Consider the following 13,869-nt stretch of genomic DNA (forward strand, 5'->3'; position numbering starts at 1 on the left):
GGTGCTGTTTGATCAATGAACAGACTCTACCCTGGGTTCCCTGAATCAAATTTTCATAAATACATGGCGTCGAAAGCGCTGTGGCGTCTTGTCCCGGTTACGAGGCTATCGATATGGTATAAAAACGCTAGTAAATGAACCATCATAACGCGCCCACTTATAAAACCTAGCACAGTCAGCAGCAACGGGCGATCGTAAAAAATGTCGCTCAGGTATCCGTAAAACATCAGGCTCGAATAGTTAAAGGCTAACGATCCCATAAAACTGCAAGCTAAACTATTGTTCGCCGCAACTAATATAACTCGCGCATCTTACCCGAAAGTGAACCTTGTGAAAGGTACTATGGTGTTTAGGGCGGGACTAGTGGCAATCATAATCGTTATGCCATATATCATATTCCACAACAAATAAGTGTAGGGATCATAATCGCTAAGACTACAATCAAAACTCTTAAGAGACCTAAAAGGATGTGTGGCATGTCTTACTATCGAAAAATATGGGGATTGACCGCGTGCACCGACATGATACAGTACGATATTCTGCCTTGAATAGCAGCCACATCACAAAATATTTTTAAAAATTCATCCCAGGCACCATCAATGCGCAATTCAGACTGGGTCCCCCTAGATTCCATAGTAAAACGGGAATTTTGTTGTCAATGTCAATCGAAACAAATAAATCTACCACTTGTTACTTAAAAAAACGACTACTAGTTTATTTATTGATAAATACAATTACAACAAATTTGAGTGTACATGTCTTTAAAGCTTCTTACTGACAAGAGAGTCTACGGTTTCGGTATAGCTTTTGCCAATTTTAATCAGAGCCAATCCTGAGCCAATGCCGCAAACGGTGCATAAGGCCACATTTTGCGGCACAACGCTACGAATTATGGCCCATATCAGAACAGAACCAAGAGAAAATGTTACAGCACCAAACGAGCTACAATAATACCAAACGGCTTATAAAATGCACTTTATGTCAGATCACCTACCTGAACAGAAGCTTTTCTCTGGTCGGCAAAGCTGCCAAGTGCGGCCGGTTGTACAAATACAAGCCAGAACCTACCAGCGAATTGAACAGCAAAATATTTGTGATGTCCCTCTTAGGGAATATCCTGTAAACAAGACTTAATTTACGTTGGAAACCGATAATATTCGAGGCAATTACCTCAGGACAAGCGACGGATTCATCACGTTAACAGAAAGTGCGGTATAACTGAGAATACCTTGTGCTGGGGCATAGTGAAACAGAATGTTCTGCGTTGTCAGAGGTCGCAGTCCCAATTTGCTTGTTAGAGACACTTTGGAGTCAGGTGATGCCATACTGAATATTAAATTGCTTGAAGCTTAAAATTTTAATTTCTAAAAATAAAATTCTGCCGAAACTTTTACGATACTCAGCACCCGGTATTTTTTTGACCAAGGTTTAGAGGAATTTAATGACTTATGCATAGGTTCTTCTTCATTATTTTAGATCTTGTTGAGCAAGTCTACTAGGGGCACTCACCCATTACGGATTTGAGTAGAAAATTTTTGATAATTCGAGGACAGACCGAAACACACTATGACTCGAAAACCAACCCATTACTTGTTGATACAATTCTTTTTTACCGATACCGTACGGTTATCATGTGGCCTTTAACCGGCGTGAACAACAAAAACAGAGTTGCTGTACGACACTTAAAATTTAAAATGTTCACTATAAAAATATCACCAAAAACATCGGACTCTGTAGAAAGCTTGCAGGGAACCAGCTGCCACGTGCAATGCCATTCACAGAATCTTGCACAGCATCTCAGCTAACATGACAACATATTTCTTTCTATTTTGCCAGTTGGCCGAAAATTAAAAAACGAAGAGAAGGAGATATAGGTTAAGGCCAATAGCGCCTGTACATATTTATGTTTAAAAAAATGTTCTCTTTGCAATGCGTATTAATTAAAACTGTAGTACCGAATGTAACGAAAAGACTGATATGCGTTTCGCTACCCAAACAGTTGTCATCACAGACAACGCCAGAAAATACCGATAGTAAAACCTCAGGATATGCACAAGCCTTTAAAAAGTTTGAAACTATTAATGAGGAGGCTCAAACGAAACCGGAATCGTTCGTGACGTTGCTGAGAAAATCCAAATTTATGGACGTAGGTTAGAGTAACGCCTTGTGACTTATATTAAAAGTGTTTCCAATTTGTAGCTGGGAGACCCATCAGGAAAAGTGGTCACAGGAAAAATATTCCACGTGGTGGACGACGATCTATATATAGATTTTGGATGGAAATTCCATTGTGTTTGCCCTAGGCCCAAAATGAATGGCAGGTAAATTTCTCAAATGACAGTCTGCTTAAACTATAGTGCATGTGTTATAATTCTTTTAGCAGTTACGTGAGGGGTGCCAATGTTCGCATTCGTATAAAAGAGCTGGAAATGTCCTCAAAATTTCTGGGTTTTGAAAAGGATTTAACTTTATTGGAGGCAGATTGTACACTCTTAGGTCTCACAAAGGGAAGGAAAGGAAGAAGCTTGGAGAAAAAATAGGAAATAAAACACTTTTTTGTTTCTTTATGTGTTGATTTTATTATTTGCCACGATTTACAAAAATAACTCTTATTTAATGTTTCGCAGTTATTGTCTCAATCAATATTGTAAGCACACAACATAGACACCCTCTAAACTACATACAATTATTAACGTACATTATAATTTTTATTTAAAGCTTGAATACCAAATAAAATTATATTTACACATAAATTTGAAAATGTTATATTTTCTTACAGTTACCCTAAATGTCAATAAATAGTCTCAGATCTATTATAAGTTTAAGCGTTTGTCTTTAAAATAATGTTAAAAAAAGTAAAAAAGGTGTTAATGGGCAAAGTCGATTTATGGTTTTCCGCTGGGTTATGTAACAGCTAAGGCACAACACGAATATACAAAGAAACCTAACCTATAACAAGGTGCATGGAAGTCCACAACACAGCGGTAGACAAACAGGGACCACCGCCATTCCGCTTTTACTCTTGGATTTCGAACCGCTTTCTGCTTCGTACATGTATTTTCCAGAACCCTTTGCGTAAGCGCCCTGAAAATCTTGATCAACGCCATCCGATTTAAAATTAATAGACTAATTTACCTCCGCGCGCCAACCCCCGCCACCTTCTTCTTTTTTGGCAAACATCTCATGGCCAGGTGGGTAGTACACAGGGGGCCCGGATACGTTTTTCGTTGGCGGTGCCGAATCTTTTTTGTGGCCGTCGTCTATTTCGGCTTGTTGCTGCTTCAGACAGTCGATCTTCTTTTGCTGCGCGAGTTCATTTTCATGTGCGGTGAAACCAGCGTTTAAGGGACTATTCGGTGGCTAAAACGGGTGAGAGGTAACTGGATTCAAAGTTTTGAAGAATACTAATATGATCGCGTTCTCCAATTATATGCAGGCTGCAAAGTTTTACGAAAATAAATATTGGTTAGTTTCAGTAAATCGAAATAATTATAGTGATGATTCCCGACGGTCGTTTGATACTCGATTGGTGAAATGCAATAAAAATAAACTGTGGTCAGTAAAAAGTTGATCATTATTGACGAATGATCCTAGCTTTCATGAGCACTAGAAGTACAGAAGTACATACTCTTAAGTGCCATTAAGGGTGCTTTCTTAGGTATAACCAATGCAGATAGCGGACGTTTGTTCCAACTCAGTTCAAAAAGTTGGAAATCGGTTAAATATTGTGACGTTCGATCAAACTATGATTAGTATATTGGTTAATGAAAATGTGCCTGTATAGAAGAGTAGTGGCTGTAGTTTTCTAAATTGTTGGTTGTTTTATGCGGATGTTGATGGATTTGAATTGTGATTGCAAATTGATTCTATTGTATTTGTTAACACACTTAAGAAGATAACGACTAGTATAGGTCCTTTAGCAATTTTGGATTATAATTACTAATATTTGTAAGTTGCCCAAATAATCGTCGCAGCCGCAGCCATTAGAAGTAAAAGTAGTAGTAGCAGTACAATTAAAGGTAATTAAAAGCAAAGTTGAGTAACAACCGAATGGTCTAATTTATATATTTACCTCATTACCAATAGTGGCCATCAGCTCGTCAATTCTTTTTGGAGGGCCATCAGGTCCTTCGTTTGTCGGGAACTTTCCCGGTAGCAAAGGTCGGCTTTCATCCTCCGCGGGGTACCCGCCTTTATACCGGTTCTCTGTAGTATTTGAGGATTTATAACTATAATGTATGTTGATTGGCTCGTTGGGTTTCTTGTAAGGTGGCTGGTTTGGGTTGAAAGTTTCCACATCCTTTGGCGGGTGGCCATTCTGGTAATTTGTAGTGTGTGTCTCCTTTAGAATGTAACTGCTTTTGCCAGTGGGGGGATTGTAAACGGGATAACCTCTTTCGGACATGGGAGGTTGATTTCTATTGATAACGTTGGTCTCCTTGTTGATAATATAGGTTTCCTTGTTCAAGGGGGGCGGCTGCTGGGGGTACGCATTTTGAATATTTTTTGTAGTTGTCGATTCGTTGTAGTAATAGGCTTGATTCGTAGTCGGAGGCTCCAGATCCGGCTGGTACCCTGGTTGGTAGTTCCTAGTGGTAATCGTCTCTTTCACTGTGGTGTACCCACCGGGTGGGGCCGGTTTTTGGTAGGGGGGCGCCGTATATGTCACATTGTCAGTCACAGTCTCCTTGTATTGTTTGTTGAGCTTCCAAGAGGAGTCTTCCGGTTTGGGGTAGGGCGGATTTGTGTATCTCACATTGTCCGTCACAGTTTCTTTATATTGTTTGTTGTATTTCACATCTTTCCACGCCGGTTCGTCCTTGTAAATAGTGTTTTCCTTGTTTTCGTACTGAAAATTACAGCGACATGTGGTTAGCTTATCGTAATGACATGACACAATTTGAGTAAAACAAGTAACAAAATTAGAGTAAACTCTCCCTTTAGTGCGTATTACACGATCTGTTTTGTGGAAGGGGAGTTTACATTTAAAGGTATACACACGGACCTCCATCCATGAAGGCCGGCTGACACCGTCTTGTGGGAAGATTCTGGGCGTCGATTTTAAGTATGGAATCAGAGGGTGGTCGTTTGCCGCTACTGGTGCAAGATTTATCAAGGTAGTCGCCCTTGGAGAATGATGGAATATTTCAGACTCTTCTTAGCAAGAAGCCCTCCTTCATAATGTATTACAATTAATTTTATTTAGTATAAAAACTTGAAATATTGTTTTAATCTGGCTGTATGACCCTAAGTGGTAGTTTCGTGGAAACATTGCAGCATGGCGGATAATGCCAAATAAATTATTTGAAAAAGTTGTTAAAGTAATAGCTGGAAGTGTGAAAAAGTTAGGTATATGGAATGGTCGGTGGAAGATATTGAAACTAGTGACGATGAACAGAGATGGCGCCATCAAGGCCAAGGAATTTTCTCTCACCTTGTTGTAGACGAAACTTTTGCTGGGTGTGGTGATTGAGTCGTTGGGGGAATAAATACTCTTGTTTTCTGTGTCGACTGTCTTCTCAACATTAACATTGGTTGGGTATGGTCCCGATCCAGGTATCTCGTACGTGTAAGTCTTGATGGTGGTCGTGACTTTGGTGTTGCCAGGTGGATGGAGGTTGGGATCCAAATGCGCCAACACTTCGGGATCGATATCGGGCACGGGCGTCTCGACCACCCTAAGGGGATACTCGTGGACGTTTGCGACTTTGGTCTGTCGCGTCAGGGTAGAAGTCTTCGACGATGGTGAGGGGGAGGTTGCGCGCAGTGGGCGGATATCACCATAGGTACCCTCGCCTGTATAGTCAACGTCTCTTCTGAGGTGGGACGTCTCCTTCTCGGTCCGTTCGAAGGTTCTCGTCTTCGACGAAGGTGGGGTGTTGCCATAGAGCAGCTCTCTGTTGACACTTTTTTCCGCCGTCCTGTTGTTTTTCGTGGAGGTGACATGGCAGTGTGTTTTTTTTTTCGGTTAAGGTTATCGGATACTTACCGAAAGGCTGGAGCGGTGCCAGCCGAGTTATACGTTTCTGAAAATAAACAATGTGCTATTAATAAGATTTTGATCTGCGAATCGCGTTCGAAATAATTGGTACCGACATTTAGCGAAGTGCAAAATGCAATTGTTCCATGTTTTATAATATAATAAAATTTATATCTATTTACAAGACAATTTTTTCCTAACATCTATAACTATAAAGTAAAGAAATAGTAAAAGCACGTACACTATATTTACTGTAACAAATTTGTTTAATTAATTTAGTAAACTGTGAGAGACTAGGACAGAAAACGTCAACATCATTATAAAATCAAAGAACTGTTTTTTGTTTTTCAATTTGGGTGAGGTACTTGGACAGTATTGGTTGCCATATTGTTGAACCATACTTTATTTTAGAGCAGAACATAACTAAAGTATAACAATTTTAGAGTACGCTAGCTTGCAAAATCTCTAGAATTTCTCACTACTAAGAAATCCAGTATTTCTAGTGTATCTTTATAAGCTTGTTCAATGTGGTTCCTAAAAGACAGTTTTGTGTCAAAAGTTACACCCACGTCTTTAAAGGTATCACACTTAATAACACCCAGCTGGTTATTTTACCAGCTATATTTGGAAACGACATTGCGAAGCATTTATCTATATTCCAGGGTTATTGGTAGCATAGCAAGAATCAACAGCATCCAATGATCATAATAATATGAAAGGTTTTTATTTTTTCAATAACAAAACCGAAAAAGAAAATAACAATAAGTCCACAGAACTGTCGAAATTTTGTCTTCATAATTTTAAAAAATATTTTGGTGTTCATCCAATGTTTTTTTACTATCGTTTTAATATGTATATTTTTCTTAATATTTTCGTTTTTATTTTTTTTTCTTCTTCACGAGAAGTGACATTGAGATGACTTAAATGTTATGTCGATTTTTAATTTTGTTTATTTATGGTCGATGTATCTCAATTATAGTAACCCATACATCTGTTTTAATGTGGTGTTCTTTAATTTTATTATTACATCCGTGTTAATATTTTTACTCGATACCCCACAAAATTGTTTTCTCTCCATAATTTCTTGAAAATATTTTCGTGTTTATCCAATGTCTTGTACTATTGTTTTTATAGTGATATTTTTCCTAATCTTTTCGTTTTTATATATTTCTTCTCTTCAGGATAACTGACATTAAGATGACTTAATTTTACGACGATTTTTAATTTTAGTTTATTCCTTCAAACGCAGTGTATTGGCATTACGTTTTCTTGCAATAAAAAAATTAGAAATACCAAGGAAAATAATTACAAATTGAGAATAGGTCCCTACCTTTTTCTGAATACGAGGACTTCTTCACCTGCTGCAAATCGTCGAGAAGAGAATCCAGCTGATTGATACTGTTCTGCATGCGGTTCCTCTCGGGTTCGATGTCCCTCTCCACGCTACTGGTCTTATACATGTAGCGTTCCTTCTTGTAAGCGTGGGTTTTGTGTCGACCGTCGGGGGACTATCGGTGAAACAAGAGATTGTATGAGTTTTTGTCACAGCTTATACGTGTGGTCTGTCATTGCGGGATGGGAGGAGTCTCAATTATTACGAATCGAGGTCAAAGGGAAAATCCTTTTTTTCCAATGGTTTTGCCGGTATGCGTAATATATATTTTTCTAAATTTTAAAAATTCTGAAAAAGCGAACAGCTATCATTTAGTTAATTTGGATTCTTTTTTAATTTCGTTTTGATTGTCATTTTCTAATTTGCAGCCCATATTTTTCACAAAAGAAGTGGCTGAAATAAATTTATATAGCGCTCCGGATGGGAAAAATTTACAGATATTTTTTGGTCTACAAACGTCAATAGCAATTATTTTCGCTGAACCGGTCCCGAATCTATTTTTTCAAAATGTTTTATTTAGACATCATCATCAATGGGATAACAAAAATTAATTACAATTCTTGCTTTAACAATAGCGGGTCCTGTTTTAACAATAGTTAACATAATAACAAAAGATAAATATTTCTACCCAAAGAAGTGACAAAGATTAACCAGCCCGCCGACCCAATTTTCAGATTACTTCGGTGTAATCGGTATGCTGAGCCATAACCGTGTTTGCACGATATATTTCTTCGAACTCATAACCTATTGGATGCCGCAAGATTCCATGATTTAACTCTGAAACAATATTGCTGCCTATAGTAACAAAGTAGTTGTCCAAACAATCCGCTATCTCGGCCTGATGAATTTGGAATATAAACCTAATCGAACTAATGCAGGTTATATAGATTAGATTTCAAATACGGGCAGACGGTTCGATTGTTCGACCCCTGTCGCGAGCATTCCAGCCGGTCGAAAAGAGAAACCGGGCAACGCGAAAATATAAATATACAACGGATATAAACGAAGATGTTATATAAATGACTAGTAGAGCGAATAGTGGATTTATTGACTTTGTTATTTGGAATAAATTTTCAGTTATGTTAACTTTTACGGGGAGTGACTTGCTTATATTCACCGTCTTAAAACGTTACATTTAATATTAATCATTTATCGAATACTTAACTTATCTGGCATTACAATTTTTTTAACAAAATTAGTTGACCAAGAAAGTAAATTTTTCCCGTTTAGTAATTTTACATTTTCGAGGGAACCTATTGGATGTAAATTAAATATTTTTGCAGTTTTTCAGGATTTATTAATATTGCTACGATCCTCCCAATTGTTAGAGTATTAAACATTCTTGGATTTAATAGCAGGTCGGAACTTTAAAGATAAGAAATCCGAAACTTTCAAGTTTTAATGCGTCATCTAAAAATTACATGTCACCCAAAGACAAATTTTCCCTATTACACAAAGTTTCACATTACGCAAAACTTATAGGCAATATGCCATACAAATAGTCTGATTTATTTGTTCGACTGGAAGACGCAGCAAAATCTTACAGAGTAATAATTTTCTTTTTGTAGAAATAAGGTGTGAAAATATCGGAAATTATTCAGCGCCTGCAAGGATTATTTAGTATTTAATTTAAACCGGTAGAACATCACTAGAAGAGACGCGAATGACCATTCTTCAAATTAGTGCGCACAAAGACGTAGATAGGTACACGATACGTCTTGCATCATTATTTGGGCTTTTGTTATTTATTTGTTAAATCTGATGGGACCAAAACAAAATGGCCAACCAAAGTTTGGGGGGTATTAGCCCGGTTCACAACGAATAATAACCACTAACAGACTACAAGTCAAATCAAAGAGTGACATAAACCTGAATAGGGACCCTAACTTAAGACGCGTGCACGTCTGTCTGCCGGAAAGGGTAATTCGGGATTGCTAAGGGATTATTTTTATGCATTATCTGGCGAAAGGTACTACATGGGAAGTTGCATAAGCGCCTGTTAATGCAAGATGAGACGCTGCAAGAAAAATTAAGGATGTTGATTATTATCTGTTCTTAGATTTTAAAAACCCTTACTATTTGAAAGTTTAACTTACGGAAAATATGCCATAAATAGATGGATTGAGGAAACGCTGAAAAACTTATCGAGGAGGGCATAAAAAAATACTTTATCGTTTTTCACTAAAATGTTGAAAAAGTACTTTGTAATATTGACGAAAATTAACAAAATATTAAAAATTCTAGCTAAATTCCTTGCACTTTGAAAACTTTCCTCGTATTATTGCCCGATTGGTATTCCGAAATTTCAGTGACCCTAAAACATCATTTTTGACAGGCTATAATACATATTTGGGCACTGCATTGCTATAGGGCATAGTACAAGAGGTACGTCTAGAATTTGGGGAGGAATTGAAAAAAAGCAATAATGTATAGCAAAAGAAATTTTCACCCAGTTGCGTTCGACATAGCGGCATACCGTGTAATTGTAAGCGTCATCCGACGAGTATTCAGTCACCGGGTTGGATGCTTTGACGTTGGTCACCCGTGATGCCGAGTCGGTCTTGGCCGAATCCAGGGTATTGTATTTCCGGTGGTTAGTGGTCGTGGAGGTGCTGCCGTATTGACCGAGGGAGCTCCCAGGACGAGACACCGAGTTCTGTAGGTCCTCGAGTAAATAATCTGCGACGTTAATGTTGCATTTAAAATCGGCTGGCACTAGCTTGGTGGATTTATAGGGCGTTTCATGGCTGATGGTACCTTAGACGTTTACGGCGAACGGTACGAGCGGCGGTACTCTATCTATCCAAAATTTTTAATGCTGAGACGTTGCCGCTTCTTCTGAAAAGCAGCATCAACATTGAAATTTTCAACGGGACACCGTGTATGCTATTGCATTTTACGATCGGCTAATACTAAATAATAAATACTACTAATAATAAATACTAAAATTCATTTTTTATATTTGCGTACTCACCTACAGGGGTTAACAGAAGTCATCGAGAAAAACTTTTAATACAAAGGATGTATAATTTTTGCAGTATTATCTTATAGAATTGTAAAAGAAAACAAATGCGCGTCGCAAAGTTGAGAAACAGTAGCATGTTTTTTATTTTTAAATAGAACACATTATATATTTTCTGTTTTGACGAAAGATCTTTTTCTACTGATTTAAAAAATATATAGATAGTTGATATTTGGATAAGCCGTTCTTGAATTATTGAAGTCCAAATTTTTGATTAACTAAACAAATCTGTTGATCGTGTTGATCAGTGTGACATAATGTGTGGCGTTACTTTAAGTCGAAATATTTAATTAGAAAATGGGTTACTCAGAGAAAGAAAACTTTCAACCAGTTCGTCTTGTTTATTCCAATAACAAGAGAATAGCTACCTGCTGTAAAACGGCAATATCGTCAAATTAATCCTGGGCGACGGATACCGTCAGCTGACACAATCAAACGTATTTCATGAAAGCAAAAGTCTCTTTGAATAATAATTAAAAATATTCATTCGTTCATATAACTTCTGAGAAAATCCCGAAAGTTCAATCTCAATTGCCGTACAATTGGGAATATCATATTACACAACAAAATTATCATAGCCAGAATGATTGCCAATGTTCGTAGCGGACAGGCACCCTAAGAAGAAAAAGAAGAAGAGTATACAATGACAGACCTCAAAATATACGAATGTTAAGTTAAAGAATTGAACAAAAAATCATGCTCAATAAAGATCATCCAGACTTTGAATGCGATTCATCATATCACGTTATTTTTTTTATTATTGTTCGTTGAATTATCGTTGTTATCGGTTTTACTATCGTTGTTGTTGTTGTAATTATGTTCTTTAGAATTTTTAGTATTATTTATTAATTAATACTTATTGAAATAGAATCTATTTGAAGCTTTTCTTACCCTGAGGAATCCTTTTTCCTACCTGAAGGTTTGAATTTGCGGGATGCCCGGCCAATTTGATTAGCATCTGTTTAGATAATCAAAAATTTAAACTTAAATAATTTAAGACCGGCTTATCCAAATATTAACAATCTATATATTTTTGAAATCCGGATAAAAAGATCTTTTAACAGAAAATGTATATTCCATTTAAAAATAAAAACAACTTCCTACTGTTTTTCAACTTTGCGATGCATATACATTTTCTTTTACAATCCTAAAAGACAATACTGCAAAAATTATACAAGCTTTTCCTCCGTTAATACTGTAGGTGGGTACGCAAATATAAAAAATAACCTTGACATAGTGTCCAACTTCAAATTTTAATGTTGATGTTACTGTTTTCCAGAAGCGACAAAGTCGCAGCGTTAATAATATTTAGGCATCACCGCTTATGGAACTAACCAAAATTCTAGAACAATCCAACCTACCGTTCGCCGTAAACATCTAAGGTATCAATAACCATGAAAGACCCCGTATACACTGTCCAAAATTCGATGGTTTCGGGTATTTCTATGGGTACAAAAAGAATCCGACCTCTTTTTTCGATGCTTAAAAAAACCACGTTTTGAAATGTGAACCCGTTTTTGAGCTTGAGCTGAATTTTGAGATAATTTTTCTTTTATTTTTATCTATGGATCTTTCGAGTGTAGCCTATATCATTATAGTGGTCATACCACGATAAAAATCGATGCGTCGCAGGCGGCATTGATATTTATGTACATTTCGCCCACTAATTTACACTTTGCGTCATTTTATATCTTCTAAACAGCGATTTCCTCACACTTAACTTGTTTTCTCATATTTAACGAGGTCTAGGTATATTTTGAGAATATACTACCACATTCAAATTTATTGACGATCTGTCAGCGGCCATGTTGCTTATTGAATGCCGCAAGGTCATTGGTTAAAAGCAAGACTTTAAATCCCGTGTATGCGGATTCTCAAGATTTTTTCGATAGCATAGCCAGGGCCTCTATATCTGTAGTATACTGCAGTACATTTTATGTGGTTTCCCAAAAGATCCGTGGGATATCATTTTATTTATTCTGATAAACATGATTTATTGAATGGTTCACTGGAAAATTTTCCAAATATAAATTACGCGCTTCCTCAACATTTTCATTTCTCTGTATAAAAAGATTTACATATCCTATTTTTTATATTTTTATATATTTTAACAAAAAAAAAAACTAAATCAATAAGACTTGCAATAAATACGTACTATATGTCCCTGTCAAACAATGCAAAATATGTATTTGACAGAAAGCATAAAAATCTTGACTTTTTCACAAACATGTGATTAGCACATAAGAAATAGGAGAACTTTGTGCTATATCTCAAAATCTAAAAATAAAAAATAAATTTATTTAGAGAACTGCTCTAAAAATCTATATAAAAAAGCGAATTAACGTCTTAAAAAGTTCCCGTTACTCAAATAACGGTCGATATATCTAAATAAAATTTCGGCCTCGCAAACGGAGGTCCCGACACTACCCATTACCATCCAATTTTGGACACGCTCTATAACTTTACCTAAATTCGAATCGAACTGGGCGAGGTCTTGCGTCGAGCCTCTTCCGTTACGCACTGGAGACACAGTGCGCATTATTTTCGTCTCCTGGTATTCCTTCCTTTCCACCGTCGACATTTTGGTGGCCTGCACGCGTGGTATCTCTGGAAAAGATTATAAATGAGCGGTTTGAACGTGAAAGACCGTTGTGGCTACTGTGGTGATCGAAAACAGTTTGGACAAGCCTTATCAATAATTCGATTTTACACCGTGTTGTTTATTTATTATTATAGTAGTATTTATTTATTGCTTTGCGAATTTATAACATGGCGGTTATTGTAGGAAACTTAAACGAAAAAAGTTTTTTAAGGAAACTGTTTAAATGAGGACAACAATAATCAAGAGAAAAGAAAAAATGTTGCCCCCTTATCCACTAATTTAATGTAAAATCCTTTGTTTAATACGTCAGTAACATATTTCAAGCACTTAAATGATCACCTTCAGCTAACGATTTCAATCTAGAAAATAAAAAAGCATCTTACACAGGACAGAAACCACAAACTAATATGTAGGAAGTGAAAAACGCACTACCACCATGAGTTGAGTTAAAACTTTAAATAAAGTGATTAAGGCTTTCGCTTCCAGCGTTTGAACTGTAAGTGTTTTTGTTCGGGCTTAATGGCCGTCGTTGAGTGGAATTTCTTCTTGACGTTTCGCTAGCACGAGCGGCTAGCTTCTTCTGAAGTGCTTCCATCTCCGATGTTGAATGCAGACTGACGCCCTCCCGGCCGTAAGTTGTATTTATGCCTGGAAAGTCGTGGTGGGGAGGGGGCGGGGCATTTTAACGCATGAGTGGTTGTGCCTACCAGGGCAGTCCTTGTGTTCCTTAAGATGGAGTTCCAAATTTATTTGAGCTGCAGTGTCTCTTCTTTTCTATTGAAATTATTTGTATGTTTATGGATTTCTATTGCTTCTCGTACGAGGCGGGCATGATTGCCCGAAGTAGGCGCAAGAAGCCTGACTTCCCCAAA

At 37.1% G+C, this 13,869-nt stretch overlaps 4 protein-coding genes across 4 annotated transcripts in view; 1 reads left to right on the top strand and 3 right to left on the bottom strand.

The window, feature by feature from the left end:
- Window positions 1-5: 5 nt before the first annotated feature.
- LOC132698627 (uncharacterized) lies at window positions 6-634 on the bottom strand. The gene is made up of 3 exons (XM_060664820.1): window positions 486-634; window positions 316-435; window positions 6-264 (listed from the first exon to the last, which is right to left on the bottom strand). Exons 1-3 carry the CDS (start codon window positions 632-634, stop codon window positions 54-56), a joined length of 480 nt encoding a protein of 159 aa, XP_060520803.1. The 3' UTR covers window positions 6-53.
- A 59-nt stretch (window positions 635-693) lies between these two features.
- Window positions 694-1,447, bottom strand: LOC132698176 (uncharacterized). Its single transcript, XM_060664108.1, has 3 exons — window positions 1,171-1,447; window positions 995-1,117; window positions 694-942 (listed from the first exon to the last, which is right to left on the bottom strand). Exons 1-3 carry the CDS (start codon window positions 1,323-1,325, stop codon window positions 762-764), a joined length of 459 nt encoding a protein of 152 aa, XP_060520091.1. The 5' UTR covers window positions 1,326-1,447; the 3' UTR covers window positions 694-761.
- Window positions 1,448-1,869: 422 nt separating this feature from the next.
- LOC132698175 (small ribosomal subunit protein bS1m) lies at window positions 1,870-2,555 on the top strand. Its single transcript, XM_060664107.1, has 3 exons — window positions 1,870-2,146; window positions 2,200-2,321; window positions 2,381-2,555. Exons 1-3 carry the CDS (start codon window positions 1,904-1,906, stop codon window positions 2,538-2,540), a joined length of 525 nt encoding a protein of 174 aa, XP_060520090.1. The 5' UTR covers window positions 1,870-1,903; the 3' UTR covers window positions 2,541-2,555.
- LOC132698174 (uncharacterized) overlaps window positions 2,553-13,869 on the bottom strand; it is a 32,169-nt gene continuing 20,852 nt past the window's right edge. The window contains exons 2-9 of the mRNA XM_060664106.1: window positions 12,862-13,002; window positions 9,850-10,052; window positions 7,311-7,488; window positions 5,990-6,026; window positions 5,435-5,921; window positions 4,073-4,849; window positions 3,136-3,360; window positions 2,553-3,084 (exon numbers count right to left, since the gene is read on the bottom strand). Of these exons, the coding sequence (XP_060520089.1) occupies window positions 2,950-3,084; window positions 3,136-3,360; window positions 4,073-4,849; window positions 5,435-5,921; window positions 5,990-6,026; window positions 7,311-7,488; window positions 9,850-10,052; window positions 12,862-12,976 (2,157 nt within the window). The 5' untranslated portion in view covers window positions 12,977-13,002 and the 3' untranslated portion in view covers window positions 2,553-2,949. The remainder of the gene's footprint in view (window positions 3,085-3,135; window positions 3,361-4,072; window positions 4,850-5,434; window positions 5,922-5,989; window positions 6,027-7,310; window positions 7,489-9,849; window positions 10,053-12,861; window positions 13,003-13,869) is intronic.

The sequence above is a fragment of the Cylas formicarius genome, unplaced genomic scaffold (genome assembly GCF_029955315.1).
Source record: "Cylas formicarius isolate icCylForm1 unplaced genomic scaffold, icCylForm1.1 PGA_scaffold_2__14_contigs__length_35257938, whole genome shotgun sequence".
NCBI lineage: Eukaryota > Metazoa > Arthropoda > Insecta > Coleoptera > Brentidae > Cylas > Cylas formicarius.

What these genes read in the sequence shown, in the direction of transcription:
- LOC132698627 (XM_060664820.1), bottom strand. Translation starts at nt 634, where the DNA reads ATGGAATCTAGGGGGACCCAGTCTGAATTGCGCATTGATGGTGCCTGG. An exon ending in AATCCCCATATTTTTCGATA is followed by an intron (nt 436 to 485) that starts GTAAGACATGCC and finishes TTTTGATTGTAG; the next exon opens with TCTTAGCGATTATGATCCCT. An exon ending in TTCACAAGGTTCACTTTCGG is followed by an intron (nt 265 to 315) that starts GTAAGATGCGCG and finishes TTTAGCTTGCAG; the next exon opens with TTTTATGGGATCGTTAGCCT.
- LOC132698176 (XM_060664108.1), bottom strand. Translation starts at nt 1,325, where the DNA reads ATGGCATCACCTGACTCCAAAGTGTCTCTAACAAGCAAATTGGGACTG. An exon ending in AATCCGTCGCTTGTCCTGAG is followed by an intron (nt 1,118 to 1,170) that starts GTAATTGCCTCG and finishes TCTTGTTTACAG; the next exon opens with GATATTCCCTAAGAGGGACA. An exon ending in AGAGAAAAGCTTCTGTTCAG is followed by an intron (nt 943 to 994) that starts GTAGGTGATCTG and finishes GTATTATTGTAG; the next exon opens with CTCGTTTGGTGCTGTAACAT.
- LOC132698175 (XM_060664107.1), top strand. Translation starts at nt 1,904, where the DNA reads ATGTTTAAAAAAATGTTCTCTTTGCAATGCGTATTAATTAAAACTGTA. An exon ending in GAAAATCCAAATTTATGGAC is followed by an intron (nt 2,147 to 2,199) that starts GTAGGTTAGAGT and finishes TCCAATTTGTAG; the next exon opens with CTGGGAGACCCATCAGGAAA. An exon ending in AGGCCCAAAATGAATGGCAG is followed by an intron (nt 2,322 to 2,380) that starts GTAAATTTCTCA and finishes TAATTCTTTTAG; the next exon opens with CAGTTACGTGAGGGGTGCCA.